The sequence below is a fragment of the Piliocolobus tephrosceles genome, chromosome 1 (assembly GCF_002776525.5).
Source record: "Piliocolobus tephrosceles isolate RC106 chromosome 1, ASM277652v3, whole genome shotgun sequence".
NCBI classification, from domain to species: Eukaryota; Metazoa; Chordata; class Mammalia; order Primates; family Cercopithecidae; genus Piliocolobus; species Piliocolobus tephrosceles.
The window spans coordinates 200,717,836-200,735,660 of NC_045434.1; the positions used below are offsets into that span (position 1 = coordinate 200,717,836).

Sequence of the window (17,825 nt, forward strand, 5' to 3'; positions counted from 1 at the left end):
TGTCGCCCAGGCTGGAGTGCAGTGGCCGGATCTCGGCTCACTGCAAGTTCCGCCTCCTGGGTTCGCGCCATTCTCCTGCCTCAGCCTCCCGAGTAGCTGAGACTACAGGCACCTGCCACCTCGCCCAGCTAGTTTTTTGTATTTTTGGTAGAGATGGGGTTTCACCGTGTTAGCCAGGATGGTCTCAATCTCCTGACCTCGTGATCTGCCCGTCTCGGCCTCCCAAAGTGCTGGGATTACAGGCATGAACCACTGTACTAGACCAGAAAATTTTTTTTTTTTTTTTTGAGACGGAGTCTCGCTCTGTCGCCCAGGCTGGAGTGCAGTGGCGGGATCTCGGCTCACTGCAAGTTCCGCCTCCTGGGTTCACGCCATTCTCCTGCCTCAGCCTCCCGAGTAGCTGGGACTACAGGCACCTGCCACCTCACCCAGCTAGTTTTTTGTATTTTTAGTAGAGACAGGGTTTCACCGTGTTAGCCAGGATGGTCTCGATCTCCTGACCTCATGATCTGCCCATCTCGGCCTCCCAAAGTGCTGGGATTACAGGCATGAATCACTGCACTAGGCCAGAAATGCTTTTTTAATGGAAGGCTTCATGAGTTTGCATATCATCCTTGCGCAGGGGCCATGCTAATCCCTGTATCCTTCCAATTTTAGTTTATGTGCTGCCAAAGCAAGCACTACTTTTTTTTTTTTTTTAAGAGACAGGGTCTTGCTGTGTTGCCCAGGCTGGAGTGCAGTGGTACGATCTCAACTCACTGTAACCTCCGCCTCTTGAGTTGGAGTACAGTGGCTATTCACAGGTGTGATCCTACTACTTATCGGCATGGGAGTTTTGACCTGCTCCATTTCTGACCTGGGACAGTTCACCCCTCCTTAGGCCACCTGCTGGTCCCCACTCCCAGGAGGTCACCACATTGATGCCAAACTTGGTGCAGAACCCAATGGGTATAGTGCACTACAGCCCAGAACTCCAGGGCTCAAGCAATCCTCCTGCCTCAGCCTCCCGAGTAGCTGGGACTACAGGTGGGCATCACTGCACCCAGCTAGCTATTACTTTTGTTTTGTTTTGTTTTGTTTTGTTTTGTTTTGGAGAGAGTCTTGCTCTGTCACCCAGGCTGCAGTGCAGTGGTATGATCTCGACTGACTGCAACCTCCGCCTCCCAAGTTCAAGCAATTCTCTGCCTCAGCCTCCCAAGCAGCTGGGATTACAAGCACCTGCCACCACGCCCGGCTAAGTTTTGTATTTTTAGTAGAGATGGGGTTTCACCATCTTGGCCAGGCTGGTCTTGAACTCCTGACCTTGTGATCCACCTGCCTCAGCCTCCCAAAGTGCTGGGATTACAGGCATGAGTACACCATGCCCAGCTATTACTCTCTCTCTTTTTTTTTTTTTTTTTTAGCTATTACTGTTATCACAAGCATTATTAATCCTCTCTGATCACCCATCCCCAGATGAAGTCTGAGGCCTGGACTCCCCTCTCTTGGCTCTCATCAGACTTCGTCATTATTGTTTATGTAATCACCTGTCCCCCAGCAGGCAGCCTCTTATCTGGCATGTCTCTATCCTCCCTGACAAGAGAGGACAAGACCAGAGGAGATACTTTGTAAATACTTGTTGAAATAAGTTCAGCTGTAGTTCCAAGCGCCACTTAGAAGCCATCAAGTTCCTGGAGACACACTATATCAGAAAACATCCCCAAGCTCTTCTGGAATGTCCCCAAGGGCCCTTCCCCACTGAGCTTCTAGGATCCTTTCAGGCCCTCCCCAGGATCCAACGTTTCTCACCCATCACCTCTCAGAAGAGCCACCACCCTGGAGCCCTCCCGGCCGCCCTGCCCTCCTCACCTCCTCGATCCAGTCGATGAAGGCAGAGACTCGAGTGAACACCGTGGGCTTCTTTTGGGTGTTGCAGCCAAGGGAAGAAACAAAGCTGGTCACACCGTGGACCTGCCAGCCACCATCCTCTGTGGGGCAGTTGAGGGGTCCTCCAGAGTCACCCTGGAACCGTCAGAGAGGGGTGGATGGCTGAGCCATGTCTGAGATTGATGGAACTGGTTCTGAACTCTAGGGATTTCAAGAAATTCTGACATGACTTCACCCCTCTAAACCTCAGCTCGCTCATTTTTTTCTTATTATTTGTAAATTTTTATTTTTTTAGGCGGAGTCTCACTTTGTCCAGGCTAGAGTGCAGTGATACGATCTTGGGTCACTGCAACCTCCATCTCCCGGCTCCCAGGTTCAAGTGATTCTTCTGCCTCCCAGGTAGCTGGGATTACAGGCACCTGCCACTACACCCAGCTAATTTTTGTATATTTAATAGAGATGGGGTTTCACCATGTTGGCCAGGCCGGTCTCGAAGTCCTGACCTCAGGTGATCTGCCCACCTCGGCCTCCCAAAGGGATTATGGGTGTGAGCCACCGCGCCCAGCCAGCTGACTCATTTGTGATAGGGAATAGTAGTATCTATCCAAGAGCCTAGGGAGTTACATGAGGTGATGCATGATCTTAGCACGATATCCAGTAGAGAAGAAGCACTCGATAAACATAGTTCTTATTGGCAGTACTATAGTTAATTATTAATTCATACTCAATTATAATACAATGAGGGGGCCGGGCGCGGTGGCTCAAGCCTGTAATCCCAGCACTTTGGGAGGCCGAGACAGGCGGATCACGAGGTCAGGAGATCGAGACCATCCTGGTGAACACGGTGAAACCCCGTCTCTACTAAAAAAAATACAAAAAATTAGCCGGGTGAGGTGGCAGGTGCCTGTAGTCCCAGCTACTCGGGAGGCTGAGGCAGGAGAATGGCGTAAACCCGGGAGGCGGAGCTTGCAGTGAGCTGAGATCCGGCCACTGCACTCCAGCCTGGGCGACAGAGCGAGACTCCGTCTCAAAAAAAAAAAAAAAAAAAAAATACAATGAGGGTATTTGATAGTATTTTTTTTCTTTAACAGACAAGGTCTTGGCCAGGCACAGTGGCTCATGTCTGTAAACACAACAGTTTGGAAGGCCAAGGCGGGAGGATCACTTGAGCCCAAGAGTTAGAGACCAGCCTGGGCAACATGGTGAGACCTCATCTCTACAAAAAATTTAAAAATTAGCTAGGCATTGTGGCGTGCATTTGTACTCCTGGCTACTCGGGAGGCTGATGTGGGAGGATTGCTTGAGCCCAGGAGGGCAAGGCTACAGTGAGCTGTGATGGCGTCTCTGCACTCCAGCCTGGGCAACAGAGCAAGATCCTGTCTCAAAAAAACAAACAAAAAAAAAGACAATGTCTTGCTCCGTCACCCAGGCTTGAGTGTAGTGGCAAAAATCATAGCCCACTGTAAGCTTGAACTCCCAGGCTCAAATAATCCTCCCACCTTAGCCTCTCAAGTATTTGGGACTACAGGCGAGTGCCACCATGCCTGACTAATTAAAAAAGTTTTTTTATAGATGGGCATCTCACTATGTTACTTAGGCTGGTCTCAAACTCCTGGCCTCAAGCAATCCTCCAGTCTCAGCCTCCCGAAGCACTTGGATGATAGGCATGAGCGACTGTGCCCAGAACAATGATAGAATTCTTAATGTTTAATTATAACTTCAGAACCACAGAGTTGACTTGGCATTAGAGGTTATGGTACCAGTATCTCCTCCTGTGCTGATGCGGAAGCCTGAGGACTAGGGAGAGACAATGACTTGTCACAAGTCGTGTCAGTGTGTGAGCTGAGACTGCAACCCAGGGGTCCTGACTCCCAGGCCTGGGCTCTGTGTCTGGACTGCGCTGACTTCCTCCAAGTCCTGCCTGGCCTGGAGGCTGAATGAGGCAAGCAGGCAAGATCCCTCCTCCACCTTCCAGGCAGTTGGCCCCATTCCAAGGTCCTGCACACCCAGCACCACCTCGTGCAGGTAAGAGCTGACTCACGTTGCAGCCGGAGCGGGTGTCCCCACCAGCACACACCATGGTCTTCTTCACGGTGGAACCCCACCAGTTCCACTGGGAGCAGTGCTCATAGTCCACCACGGGCAGCAGGGCCTGCTGCAGCTTGTCTGGGAGTGGTCCGTTGGCTGCAGGGATAAAAAGCACCAGGTCAGGGGCCTGGGGGCACAGGACTAGGAGCCCCAGAGGAAGGGGGCATTCAAGGCGCACAGCTCTTCCGCCCTGATGAGGACTCTCCTCCCACCCGCTAAATGGTCCTGCATGCTTTGTGCACAATTACATCCCCAGCACCTGGCACACAGGAGGCACCAAAACATGTGCAACTGGTCACATTCATGTTTTGGAGGTTGGTAGGAGAAGGCTGCAGCTGGAGAGAAACGGGAGAAAAGTACAAGGTCCGGTCTTGGTGTTACCTTCAACCTGCAGCCCCCAAGCCCTGTCTTTCTGACACTGTCCCTGTGGCCAGCTAGAGATGTCAGCACGTACTATAGAGACGGCCCCAGCCGGTGATGTAGCAGGGTGCCTCGTTGGGAAGGATGTCACCAGCAGGAGGGAGTGAGGCGAGCTGGACGGCGTCTCCCAGCTGGGCGCTTCGTGAGAGCTTGATGAGGGCGATGTCATTGCTGGGGAAGAGGGAAGAGTCACAGGGCCTAGTCCTCCAGCCGGCCCAAGTCCTACCTTCCAGCTGTTGCTCCAGGCTATTCCACCTCTGAGATGCCCCAGCTCCTTTACCCTCCAAATCCACTCTTTCATCATCATCATCATTATTATTATTATTGAGACACAGTCTCGGTGTATTGCCCAGGCTGGAGTGCAGTGTCACAATCATAGCTCACTGCAGCCTCCTGGACCAAGGGATCCTCCCGCTATCACCTCCTGAAGTGCTGGAATTACAGGCATGAGCCACTACACCTGGCCCAAATCATTGTTAAGGCTGAGCAATTTTTTTTATTTTTTATTTTTTGAGTCAGAGTCTCACTCTGTTGCCCAAACTGGAGTGCAGTGGCATGATCTTGGCTCACTGCAACCTCCATCTTCTGGGTTCAAGTGATTTTCCCGCCTCAGCCTCCCAAGTAGCTGGGATTACAGGTGCACGCCACCATGCCTGGCTAATTTTTGTTTATTATTTTTAGTAGAGATGGGGTTTTGCCATGTTGGCCAGGGTGGTCTAGAACTCCTGACCTCAGGTGATCTGCCCGCCTCAGCCTCCCAAAGTGCTGGGATTACAGGCGTGAACTACCACGCCCAGCCAAGGTTTAGCAATTTTAAGAAGCCCTTCTAGCCCCTTGGCTCACTCTGACCCTTGGCCTTCGGAATTGCCCTCTCCTTTGGCGCTTTAACCCTCACAGTTCAGCTGTATCAGAATCACCTGGAGGGCTTGTTAAAACAGACTGCTGAGGATCACGAGGTTAAGAGATTGAGACCATCCTGACTAACACGGTGAAACCCCGTTTCTACTAAAAATAAAAAAAAAAAAATACACCGGGCGTGGTGGCGGGCGCCTGTAGTCCCAGCTATTTGGGAGACTGAGGCAGGAGAATGGTGTGAACCCAGGAGGCAGAGCTTGTAGTGAGCCGAGATCACACCACTGCACTCCAGCCTGGGCGACAGAGCGAGACTCAGTTTCAAAAAACAAAACAAAACAAAAAACAGACTGCTGCATCCCACCCCAGTTTCTGATGCAGTGGATCTTGGCTAAGGTCCAATAATTCACTTTTTTTTTTTGCGACTGAGCGAGACGCTGTCGCCCAGGCTGGAGTACAATGGAGTGATCTCGGCTCACTGCAACCTCTGCCTCCTGGGTTCAAGTAATTCTCCTGCCTCAGCCTCCAGGGTAGCTGGCATTATAGGTGTGCGTCACCACGTCTGGCTAATTTTTTAAATTTTTAGTAGAGACGGGGTTTCACCATGTCGGCCAGGCTGGTCATGAGCTCCTGAACTCAAGTGATTCACCTGCCTCAGCCTCCGGAAGTGCTGGGATTACCATGCCTGGCCAATAATTCACATTGCTACAGGTTCCCAGGTGATGCTGATACTGCCAGCCCAGGAACCACATTTTGAGAACCACTGCCCTCTGTCTTCACCTGCCTGCGTGTCGCTCCAATCCAGTCCTTTTGTCTAGGTCTCCCTTTTCTCTCTACTCACCCCAGAAGCCCTGTGAAGACGGGTCGGGGTTTCCATCGTACGGTGCTTCACTCCTATACTGCATTTGCAGGGGTTCTGCACCCGTCTTTGACCCTCTCGCCAGAAAAAAACTGAGGCATTCAGACTTAAGAATTTTTCATACACTTGAAGGGCATAAGATTGTCTCCTTGGCCTTCACAACCACCCAGGATGCCCAACTTCATGATCACCTTTTGACAAATGGCAAAACTGAGGCCCAGGAAAGGCCAGTGGCTTGCTCAGGCCATACAGAGAGTTAATGCCAGAGCCTGACTCTCAGGCCAGTGCTCCTCCTTTTGCCCATAGTACTGGGAGCCCAGGATGCACCGGGTGAGCCATCTACTGAATGGAGAAACCCTCGGATTTAGGGGAAAGGTACCAGAGGAACCCTGAGCTCTGAAGCCACTAGCCAAGTGGCCTTGGGGGAGTTCCGGCCCCTCCCTGAGCTCTGCCATCCCCTCTATAGGGAGACAGGTTTGGTGGTGAAGGTCCTTAAAGACTCTGCTGGCTTCAACCTTCAGTGTGTGAGACCTGGACACAGGCTGCTGGACTCAGCACCCCTGTCCCTACATCCCTACTCAGAGTTGGAGCCTACTCAGACTTGGCTGTGGGTCATGGAGGGACGAGTAGAGGAGCCTCTGGGTTCCAGACTGGAGCATTCACTCACCCACAGGCCACACACGAGGGGTTCCAGAGTGGATGCACAAAGAGGTCCCCAGAGTCGATGGGGATCACCTGCTCAGAGCCCTCCTCCACATCAAGGTTGTAGTCGCCCAACACCACCTGGTAGGTCAGAGAGCTCCTGCGGGAGGAGGTGAGGTCAGTCTGGGCCTGACTGGCTCACCTCCCTCCTTCCCCATCATCACCCACTCTCTCCGGCTGCCCAGGCCACAGGCAGGGACAGGGTAGAGAACTCACGAGATGCAGTGGCCCGCAGTCATAACCCAGTCGGGGGCGATGAGGCTGCCACCGCAGGTGTGGTGGAAGCTTCCGCTTTTCTCATACTGCAGGGAAACCTGGTGGCCCAGGAGGAGGGCCTGAGTGAGCTGGTCCCCACCACGAGAGTTGCCACCGGTGGCTGTATAGGTTGTGCACTGTGCAACTCTAGAGGGCGCCATTCGCACAGAAAACAAGAGCACACTCTGAAATGTGCAGCGCACAACCTGCACAGCTGCCCGTGGCGGCCCCATCATTTTTCCGTGGGACCCACATTCTGATTCTCCAAAGCCTCCCTGCACCAGGACTATGACCTCCCTGGGGACCCCAACGTTCTCTACCTTCTGTCTCCTGAGAGCCTTTGATGGCCCTCTGTTCTATCACGCACCCCTCACCCCATGACTTTTTTTTTTTGAGATGGAGCTTTGCTCTTGTTGCCCAGTCTAGAGTGTGATGGTGGCAGTCTCAGCTCATTTCAACCTCCACCTCCCGGGTTCAAGCGATTCTCCTGCCTCAGCCTCCAGAGTAGCTGGGATTACAGGCACCTGCCATCATGCCCGGCTAATTTTATATTTTTAGTAGACATGGAGTTTCACCATGTTGGCCAGGCTGGTCTCGAGCTCCTCACCTCAGGTGATCTGCCCACCTCAGCTTCCTGAAGTGCTGGGATTACAGGCAGGAGCCACCACGCCCAGCCCCCCTGACTCTGTTGAACCTCAGATCTTTCAAGGCTTCTTGAGCTTTCTGAAGCACAGCTCACCCTGATGAGTTCTTTGCCTCTCTTCTAATTTCCTACACATTCTGATTTTCAAAAGCTCCCTCTAGACCAGGGTTAGCAAACTGTGGACCGTGGGCCACATCAGGCTCCTGGTCTGTTTTTGTAATAAAGATGTCCTGGAAATAGTCACATTCATTTCTGTATTGTTTGTGTCTGCTTTCATGCTACCATGGCACAGTCAAGTCATTAATATCCAAACCATCAAATAACCTAAAATATTCACTCTCTGGCCCTTTACAGAACAAGCCTGCTGACCCTCTCCAATAAAACTTCCCGCAATGATGGGAATGTTCTATATCTTTGCTGTCCAATATGGTAACCACTAGCCACATGTGACTATCAAACATTTGAAATGTAGCAAGCAGGACAAGCATGGTGGCTCATGCCTATAATCCCAGCACTTCGGGAGGTCAAGACGGGAGGATCACTGGAGCTCAGAAGTTCGAGGCAAGCCTGGGCAACATAGCGAGACCCCATCTCTACAAAAATATATAAAAATTAGCTGCACACGGTGGCGCATGCCTGTAGTCCTCTGTACACAGCAGGCTGAGGTGGGGTGATTGCTTGGACCTAGAGGCTCAAGGCTGCTGTGAACTGAGATCACACCACTGCACTCCAGCCTGGGCAACAGAGCAAGATCCTGTCTCCAAAAAAAAAAAAAGAAAAGAAAAGAAAAGAAATATGGCAAGCACCGAGGAACTGAATTGTTAATGTTATTTAAGTAAATTTCAGCTGGGTGCAGTGACTCACACCTGTAATCCCAGCACTTTGAGAGGCTGAGGCAGGTGGATCACCTGAGGTCAGGAGTTCCAGACTGGCCTGGCCAACATACTGAAACCCTGTTTCTACTAAAAATACAAAATTAGCCCGGCTTGGTGGCACGTGCCTGTAATGCCAGCTACTTGGGAGGCTGAGGTAGGAGAATTGCTTGAACCCAGGTGCAGAGGTTGCAGTGAGCCAAGATCATGCCATTGCACTTCAGCCTGGGCAACAAGAGTGAAACTCTGTCTCAATAATAATAATAATTTAATTTAAAAACATTTTTTTTTGAGACAGAGTCTCACTCTGTCGCCTGGGGCTGGAATGCAGTGGCACGATCTTGTCTCACTGCAACCTCAGCCTCCTGTTTTCAAGCAGTTCTTCTGCCTCAGCCTCCTGAGTACCTGGGATTACAGGCGTGAGCCACTGGGCCCAGCCTAATTTAATTAAATTTAAATAGCCACGGCACATGAAGTCCAGCCTTCTGAGCTTCCCTCCACTGGCCTTACAAGACCCCTTACTCCCTTATTGCTTTCAGATCATAGCCCTGTTGTATCATCCTAGGAATCTAGAAATGAGTCTCTCAAAATCTCACTTCTTCAACACAGTGCCTGAAATTCCACCATCAGTGAGCCAACTCCTTGAGTTAAACATTACCTTCACCCCCGATTCCACTTTTAAGTTGCAAATAGCCCAGTGAGGGTTACAGATGGAGTGGGTAAAACCTCCCTGTGAAGTAGATGGTCCAAGGGCTGCCTGGTTTTTGGAAGCTGAAGTGGACATCGCAAAGGGAGCAATGGTGTCAAGGCTGGATGCCACACCATTAGAGCTTAGGGTCCAGAGCCCATGGTGGGAATGAGTACAGCTGGTATTGCTCTTACCTGCCAGGGCCAGCTGTAGGGGTCCGCATCCTCACCATTGACAACGCGGCTGGAAGGCTGAGAGGAAGGTTGGCCATAGCCTGAGGCTAGAGGGGAGAGGCGAGCTGTCAATCATCTGAAGGGTCCCAAAAAGCAAAGAGGAGGCCAGGGTCCCAGTCCAAGCTGTGCCATCAACGGGCTGTGTGGCCCCATGCAAGCCTCTTTTGCCGTCTGGACCTCAGTAACCACACATGAACAGTGAACATTTAAACTAGAGCAGGGCTTTCCAGAATCCCAGGAGTCCAGGGATAGAGATTAAATTGTGGCCTCCTTCATTGGGAGAATTGAAGAGGTTGATACACTTAGAACAATGCGTGGCCCTCGATGAGCCCTCAAAAAGTGATAGCTATTGTCATACAGAGTGGAGGCTTTAAAGAAAGACTTCCTGGGTTCAAAGTGCAGCTCTGGGCAGTGTGTGGTGGCTCACACCTGTAATCCTAGTGCTTTGAGAGGGTGAGGCGGGAGGATCGCTTGAGCCCAGGAATTTGAGACCAGCTTGGGCAACATAGCAAGACCTCATCTCTAGAAAAATAAAGTAAAGGGCCGGGCGCGGTGGCTCAAGCCTGTAATCCCAGCACTTTAGGAGGCCGAGATGGGCGGATCACAAGGTCAGGAGATCGAGACCATCCTGGCTAACACGGTGAAACCCCGTCTCCTAAAAAATACAAAAAACTAGCCGGGCGTGGTGGCGGGCGCCTGTAGTCCCAGCTACTCGGGAGGCTGAGGCAGGAGAATGGTGTGAACCCGGGAGGCGGAGCTTGCAATAAGCTGAGATTCGGCCACTGCACTCCAGTCTGGGTGACAGAGCGAGACTCCGTCTCAAAAAAAAAAAAGAAAGAAAAAAAGAAAAATAAAGTAAAATAAAATAAAGTAGTCAGGTATGGTGGCATGTGCCTGTAATCTCAGCTACTCAGGAGGCTAAGGTAGTAGGATGACTTGAGGCCAGGATTTTGAGACCAGTCTGGGCAACAAAGCAAGACCCCATCTCTACCAAAAAAAGCAAAAATAAAAACATTAAGTGCAACTCTGCCTTTTGTTCTATGATAAACTACTTTACTTCCCTGAGGGTCGGTAAAATGGGGATAATGATAACACTGATCTCATGAGGCTGTTGTGAAAATTACATGAGAAAACGTAAGAAAAACCCTAAACATTCTGCCTGGCGCATAATAAGCACTCAATCATGTTATCTGTTACCATTATTGTCAGTCAAGGGAGGCTGCTTGGAAGAGGTGGCCCTGAGCTGGAATGTAATATGGCAGAGAGACGAGGAAAAGGCCAGAGCATAGTATATGGAGCCAGGTAAGGGGAATGTGAGAGGAGAGTTGGAGTGGTAAGTAGAACAATGGAAATTCAACCCAAGACGTCCAACCACAGAGCCCAAACTCTTAACTGTTTGACTTTGTTTACTGCCCCCATCAAGGACTTCTACCACAGCCCTTCATGGTCTTTCTCCATCCACGGCTCCCTCCACTCTCCTGCTCCATAAGCTGAAAGCCCCCATAGTCATGCCCCCGGGTACAAGCTAGTTCCTTCTGTGGAACTAGGCGTAGGGTGTCATGGGACTCAAAGCGAGTGGTAGATTTCAAGGATTCCTAGTCCAGGGCAGCCCAGAGAGCACACACACAGGTTGGGGTCTTACCAAAGGCCACAAGGAGGAGGGAACTGAGCAGCCGAAGCATCGTGAGTTTTGCGATGATAAGAAAAGGGCACAGAGCCTGGGGCTCTAATATAGGGCAGAAGGTGAGCAGGGGGGCTGATTGGGCCCTACTCCCAGAACAGGTGGTGGAACTCCAGATCTCCCATGGTCCAAGGCCACAGTCCTCACCCACTGCAGATGGAGGAGTGACAGCCAAAGGAAGGACCTAGTGTTCCCTCCAACAGGTGGCTGCACAGGTGGCGTGGAGTGGCCAACTGATAAGAGTGGTTCAGGAAGAAAAATTCATGTCAGGACAAGACTTCGTCTTTCCGAAAGAACAGGGGAACTGGACTGGGCAGACCAGGATTAAATCCTGGTTCTGCCATCTCCAAGCTCTGCGACTTTGGGCACATGGCTTAACCTCTCTGAGTCTCAGCTTTCTCATCTCTAACATGAGATTAATATTAGTACGCACCTCCACAAAAAAATGTTTGTTGAGCACTTTTTCTCTATATATCCGGTGCTGTTCTAGGGGATACAGCTGTGAAAAATACATGGTCTCAGCCCTTCTAGAGTTTGAGTCTAGGCCAGGAGCAGTGGCTCACACCTGTGATCCCAGTACTTTGGGAGGCCAAAGCCGGAGGATCACTTGAGGTCAGAAGTTCGAGATATGGTAAAACCCCATCTCTGCTAAAACTACAAAAATTAGCCAGGCATGGTGGTAGGCACCTGTAATCCCAGCACCTGTAATCCTAGCTACTGGGAGGCTGAGGAAGGAGAATCGCTTGAACCCGGAAGGTGGGGAAGCAGAGGCTGCAGTGAGCCAAGATCATGCCACCACACTTCAGCCTGGGCCACAGAGCAAGACTCTCTAAAAAAAACAAACAAACAAAAAAACCCAAAACCAAAAAAAACAGAAAAGAAAAGAAAGTGAAACATAGGTGATTGGGGTAGGAATGGGAGTAAGTCATTTAGATGGGGGGACAGGGAAAGTGATATTTGGGCTGAGGAGGTCACATCTGATGGAGTCCTGAGGATAAGTAAAAGCCAGCCACGGAAATCCCCAAAAGAAACGCACTCTGAAGGGAGGAGACAGCAGGTGCGAAGTTCTGGAGGCTGTAATGGGCTTGGCTTGTTCAAGGAAGGGGAGGCCAATGTGACAAGAGCTTAGTAGACAAAGTAGAGAGTGGTGGGAGATGAGGTCAAAGAGCAGGCGACCCTGAAAGCTGAATCATGGGTGATCCTGCAGTTTCCCTCCTAGGTCTCCACTGTGAGAAAATCTTATACGTGCTCCAGGAGGTGTGGATGAGATTGTTTGCCACAGTCCCTGTTCTCAAACTTCAACAGCAAAGACCTAGAAACAACTCCCACGTCCATCAAGGTTCATACGTGAATATGTGTAGCATATTCACACAATAGATTATTATTTCTTTATAGTGGTGCGATCTTGGCTCACTGCAACCTCCACCTCATGGGTTCAAGCGATTCTCCTGCCTCAGCCTCCCAAGTAGCTGGGATTTTTACAGGCATGCACCACCACGTCCAGCTAATTTTTGTATTTTTAGTAGAGACGGGGTTTCACCATGTTGGCCAGGCTGGTCTCCAACTCCTGACCTCTGGTGATCCACCCACCTCGACCTCCCGAAGTGCTGGGATTACAGGCATGAGCCACTGCGCCCGGCCTGACGGGGCAATTTCAGTGGATCCCTCCTGGAGGAAAGTCAGACATCTTGCTGGGCAAGTGAACCCCCTCTTGCCCCCTCCAATCACACCCTAGCCTCTCTGATAGCCTGGGTTCGTGGAACGTGTGTGGATACAACAGAAGCAGCTGTGAAAATTCTTCATACTGTGATAAAAATAGCCATGCCCTCCCCTGCCCTCTGTTCCCTATGCGCCCAGACATGTTTATTTACTCAGCTTGAAAGCTCTGAGCCATTCTCCGGACCCTACCCAGGGGTAGAAGGAGGGAAAGGCCCAGGAGATGGCTGGGGAGAGAGAGGGGTAGGTCTGATACGCCCAGATTCCACTGCAGAGTGTCTGAAACCGACAGGGCCTAAAACGCAATCTAATGCAACCACTTCTGTCTGACAGAAGGGAAAATGATGACCCAGAGAAAAGCCAGGACGTGCTCAAGTCTCCCTAGTTTGTCACTGCTTGGCCTGGTGAAGGGTAGCCCAAAGGCACAGGGAGGGTCCAGTCTCTTTCTCCCAACTTCAAACAAGAAGCCTTCCCAGCTTCTTAACCAGGTGACCTTGAGCAAGTCCCAGCCTCTCTGTCAGCTCTGCTGGGTCTCCAGGGAGAGGGGCTCCCTGAGGCCAACTGTCCCATCACAACCCCTGCCTGGTTGGTCACTTCAAGGCCTTATGGACCGACACTGTCAGTTGCATGGCTGATTAACTCTCTGAGGGTTTTCTGGCCTAGGAGTAGTTTGAGTGAAATCTCTAAACATGAACCTCCTGCCAACACCTGCTCCCCAAGAGGGAAGACAAGGGATTAGAGCTACTTTAGGCCTCAGCCGGAAGCAAAGCAAGTCATTTCCGGAATGGGAGGTGGAAGTTAGGCTGGAGAGTATGGAAAATTAGGAGGTCAGTCTGGAAAAGAGAGGAAGGGGAGGGAAGCTGGGGAGGGGACGGAGGGGAAGCTGGTGAGCCTTTTTCTTGGACTGGGAGAGTTCCATTCTTTCTAGTTCCCACCCACAGGAAGCTCTTTGAGGGTCAAAACTTTGTCTTATTCCTCTTCGGATTCCCAGTGCCTAGAAAGGATCCTGGCACATGGTAGGTTGTCAACAGCATGTATTAAAGGAGGCAACAAATGAATGAAGGAAGCAAAAGGACTCTTCAAACACCCTCCTCTTCCTACCTTGAAAGCACGTCTGAGCCTGACATTCATGCAGGGTGCACCTGGAGGGTGTCCCCCTGTGTGGCCTGGAAAAGCGCAGCAGCATCTGGATGGTGTCCTGATGGGCAGCATTCTAGAGGTATTAATAGATGTTTGATGATAAATGGACCCACTAGAATGGAGCCCCCATGGGGCGGGGGGTTTTGTGTGCTTTGTTCAGTGCTGTGGCCTCAGCTCCCAGAATATAACCCAGTGGGCACTCAGTGAAGAACTAAATGTCAGATGGGGTTGGGAAATATGAAGTCAAAATTCGAATTGTTCTTTCCTACAGGACTTCTCAGAGCCTTTAATATGCCAGTGTTTACAGTGAATCACACACACTGGTCTTAAGTCCAGGACTGTAGTGCCTTATTGCCCCGTAGTTTCTGTAAAAATAAGATATTCCAAATCTAAGCTGTTGGAACTTTAAAATACCTTAGACTTAAAATAAAATAAAATATCTTAGACTTAAGGGAATGAGATATGGGACCTGAGTAACGTAAACAGTAAGCCCTAACTTTTGTTTGTGTTATCGATTAGCTTTTCCTCACCTACATTGTTTTATAAAATGTTGTAAATGACTAAAGGGTGACAGGGCAGACTCTTTCCCTCTTAACTGTCAATCTTCATTATAGATTAACTTCCTTCTTTTCTTTCTCAAACAAAGACTCCCTGACTATCACATTATCTAAGATAGAATGTTAAATACACAAATTGGAAAGGAAAATAAAACAAACTATGGAAAAGAAGACAAATTTTAACTAGCTATATTTTTGTAACTCATAAACCAGCCTGGTATAGAAAATGTTAGAGTCCTACTAAATTTCTTTGTTTTCTGCCTGTATGAGCAAGATCTTAATTTTTTTTTTTTTTTTTAAATGAGAAGAAGTCTCGTTCTTGTCCCCCAGGCTGGAGTGCGATGGCAAGATCTCGGCTCATTGCAACCTCCGCCTCCCAGGTTCAAGCGATTCTCCTGCCCTCAGCCTCCCACGGAGCTGGAATTACAGGCACCTGCCACTGTGCCGGGCTTATTTTTGTATTTTTAGTAGAGGCAGGGTTTCACCACATTGGCCAGACTGGTCTCAAACTCCTAACCTCAGGTTATCCACCCACCTTGGCCTCCCAAAGTGCAGGTAGGCACCTGCCACCACGCTGGACTAATTTTTGTGTTTTTGTTTTGTTTTGTTTTGTTTTGTTTTGAGACGGAGTCTCCCTGTCACCCAGGCTGGAGTGCAGTGGCCGGATCTCAGCTCACTGCAAGCTCCGCCTCCCGGGTTTACGCCATTCTCCTGCCTCAGCCTCCCGAGTAGGTGAGACTACAGGCTTCCGCCACGTGGCCCGGCTAGTTTTTTGTATTTTTTAGTAGAGACGGGGTTTCACCGTGTCAGCCAGGATGGTCTCGATCTCCTGACCTCGTGATCCGCCCGTCTCAGCCTCCCAAAGTGCTGGGATTACAGGCTTGAGCCACCGCACCCAGCCATTTGTGTGTTTTTGATAAGAGAGGGGTTTTCACCACGTTGGTCAGGCTGGTCTCAAACTCCTAACTTCAGGTGATCCGCCCACCTCGGCCTCCCAAAGTGCTGGGATTACAGGCATGAGCCACCACGCCTGGCCCAGTTTTCTTTTTTCTTTTTTTTTTTTTTTGAGATGGAGTTTCGCTCTTGTTGCCCAAGTTGGAGTGCAATGACGCGATCTCGGCTCATCGCAACATCCACCTCCCAAGTTCAAGCGATTCTCCTGCCTCAGCCCCCCGAGTAGCTGAGATTACAGGCATGTGCCACCACGCCTGGCTAATTTTGTACTTTTAGTAGAGACGGGGTTTCTCCATGTTGGTCAGGCTGGTCTCAAAGTCCCGACCTCAGGTGATCCACCCGCCTCGGCCTCCCAAAGTGCTGGGATTACAGGCATGAGCCACTGCATCCGGCTTTTCTTTTCTTTTCTTTTTTTTTAATTGAGACAAGTCTTGCTCTTGTCACCCAGGCTGGAGTGCAATGGCATGATCTTGGCTCACTGCAACCTCTGCCTCCCAGGTTCAAGCACTTCTCCTGCCTCAACCTCCTGAGTAGCTGGGATTATAGGCGCCCAGCTCATTTTTGTATTTTTAGTAGAGATGGGGTTTCACCATGTTGGCCAAACTGGTTTTGAACTCCTGACCTCGTGATTCGCCCACCTGGGCCTCCCAAAGTGCTGGGATTACAGTCGTGAACCACTGTGCCCTGCCTTTTTTTTTTTTTTTAAGAGAGACAGTGTCGGCCGGGCATAGTGGCTCATGCCTGTGATCCCAGCACTTTGGGAGGCTGAGGCGGGCGGGTCACAAGGTCAAGAGATCAAGACCATGGTGAAACCCCATCTCTACTAAAAATACAAAAAAAAAATTAGCCGGGCGCGGTGGTGGGCGCCTGTAGTCCCAGCTACTCAGGAGGCTGAGGCAGAAGAATGGCGTGAACCCAGGAGGCGGAGCCTGCAGTGAGCCGAGATTGTGCCACTGCACTCCAGCCCGGGGGGACAGAGCGACTCCGTCTCAAAAAATAAATAAATAAAGAGAGAGAATGTCTCACTCTGTTGTCTAGGCTGGAGCACAGTGGTGTGATGAGAGCTCAGAGCAGTCTCCAACTCAGGCTCGTGCCATCCTCCCACCTCAGCCTCCTGAATGGCTGGGTCTACAGGTTCATGTCACCACACCTGGCTCCAAAACCTTAACTTTTTTTTTTTTTTTGAGACAGAGTCTTGCTCTGTTGCCCAGGTTGGAGTGCAGTGGCACAATCTCGGCTCACTGCAACATCCGCCTCCTGAGTTCAAGCGGTTCTCCTGCCTCAGCCTCCCAAGTAGCTGGGATTACAGGTGTGCACCACCACACCCAGCTAATTTTTTGTATTTTTAGTAGAGACGGGGTCTTACCAGGTTGGCCAGCTTGGTCTCAAACTCCTGACTTCAAGTGCTCTGCCCTCCTCAGCCCCCCAAAGTGCTGGGATTACAGGCGTGAGCCACCGCGCCTAGTGAGACTTAAACTTTTAACTTTGGAGCACTTACTCCTTTTCTCTGGAACTCATGTTTCTGGATGGCTATTCTCAGATTTTTGCTGGAATAAACTCTTAAAAACTGGATTCTGATCTCTTTGATGACTACAGGTAAACATTCCCCAGCTACCAGTCCCACCTGTCTCAGATGGGACAGCAGTGTCAGGGATGGGGAAGGAGGTCCTCCAGGTGCCCCACTTGTCATACAAAGAAGCCACCATGGGAACCCAGGGCTAGGACAGTACACAGGTATCTCTTGTCCCAGGGAAGGCATCACCCCGGCTGGGATCCAAGGAGGTTATTGAGCAATGGCAGTGGGGACAGGCACAGCCCTTTCTCCACAGCCAGTGCCATACCTTCCCAGTGTTACAGAAAAGGGGTCCCAATCCAGATGCCAAGAGAGGGTTCTTGGATCTTGTGCAAGGAAGAATTTAGGGTGAGTTCACAGAGTAAAATGAAAGCAAGTTTGTTAAGAAAGTAAAGGAATAAAGAATGGTCACTCCACAGACATGCCCATTTTTCTGGTTATTTCTTGTTGATATGTTAAACAAGGGGTGGATTATTCATGCCTCCCCTTATTTTAGGCCATATAGGGTAACTTCCTGGTGTTGCCATGGCATTTGTAAACTGCCATGGCGCTGGTGGGAGTGTAGCAGTGAGTTTGACCAGAGGTCACTCTCATCGCCATCTTGGTTTTGGTGGGTTTTGGACAGCTTCTTTACTGCAACCTGTTTTATCAGCAAGGTCTTTATGACCTGTATCTTGTGCGGATCTCCTATCTCATCCTGTGACCTAAAATGCCTTAACCTTAACT

The 17,825-nt window shown here is 50.4% G+C and overlaps 1 protein-coding gene and 1 non-coding gene across 2 annotated transcripts; both read right to left on the bottom strand.

The window, feature by feature from the left end:
• Window positions 1-577: 577 nt before the first annotated feature.
• On the bottom strand, window positions 578-681 carry LOC111547798. Its single transcript, XR_002733225.1, has one exon. It is a non-coding gene; the product is annotated as a U6 spliceosomal RNA (small nuclear RNA).
• An 845-nt stretch (window positions 682-1,526) lies between these two features.
• LOC111547719 (chymotrypsin-like elastase family member 3B) lies at window positions 1,527-11,269 on the bottom strand. Its single transcript, XM_026455943.1, has 9 exons — window positions 11,121-11,269; window positions 9,440-9,525; window positions 7,004-7,101; window positions 6,753-6,887; window positions 4,539-4,545; window positions 4,409-4,460; window positions 3,908-4,050; window positions 1,849-2,001; window positions 1,527-1,572 (listed from the first exon to the last, which is right to left on the bottom strand). Exons 1-9 carry the CDS (start codon window positions 11,158-11,160, stop codon window positions 1,564-1,566), a joined length of 723 nt encoding a protein of 240 aa, XP_026311728.1. The 5' UTR covers window positions 11,161-11,269; the 3' UTR covers window positions 1,527-1,563.
• Between the last annotated feature and the right edge of the window lie 6,556 nt (window positions 11,270-17,825).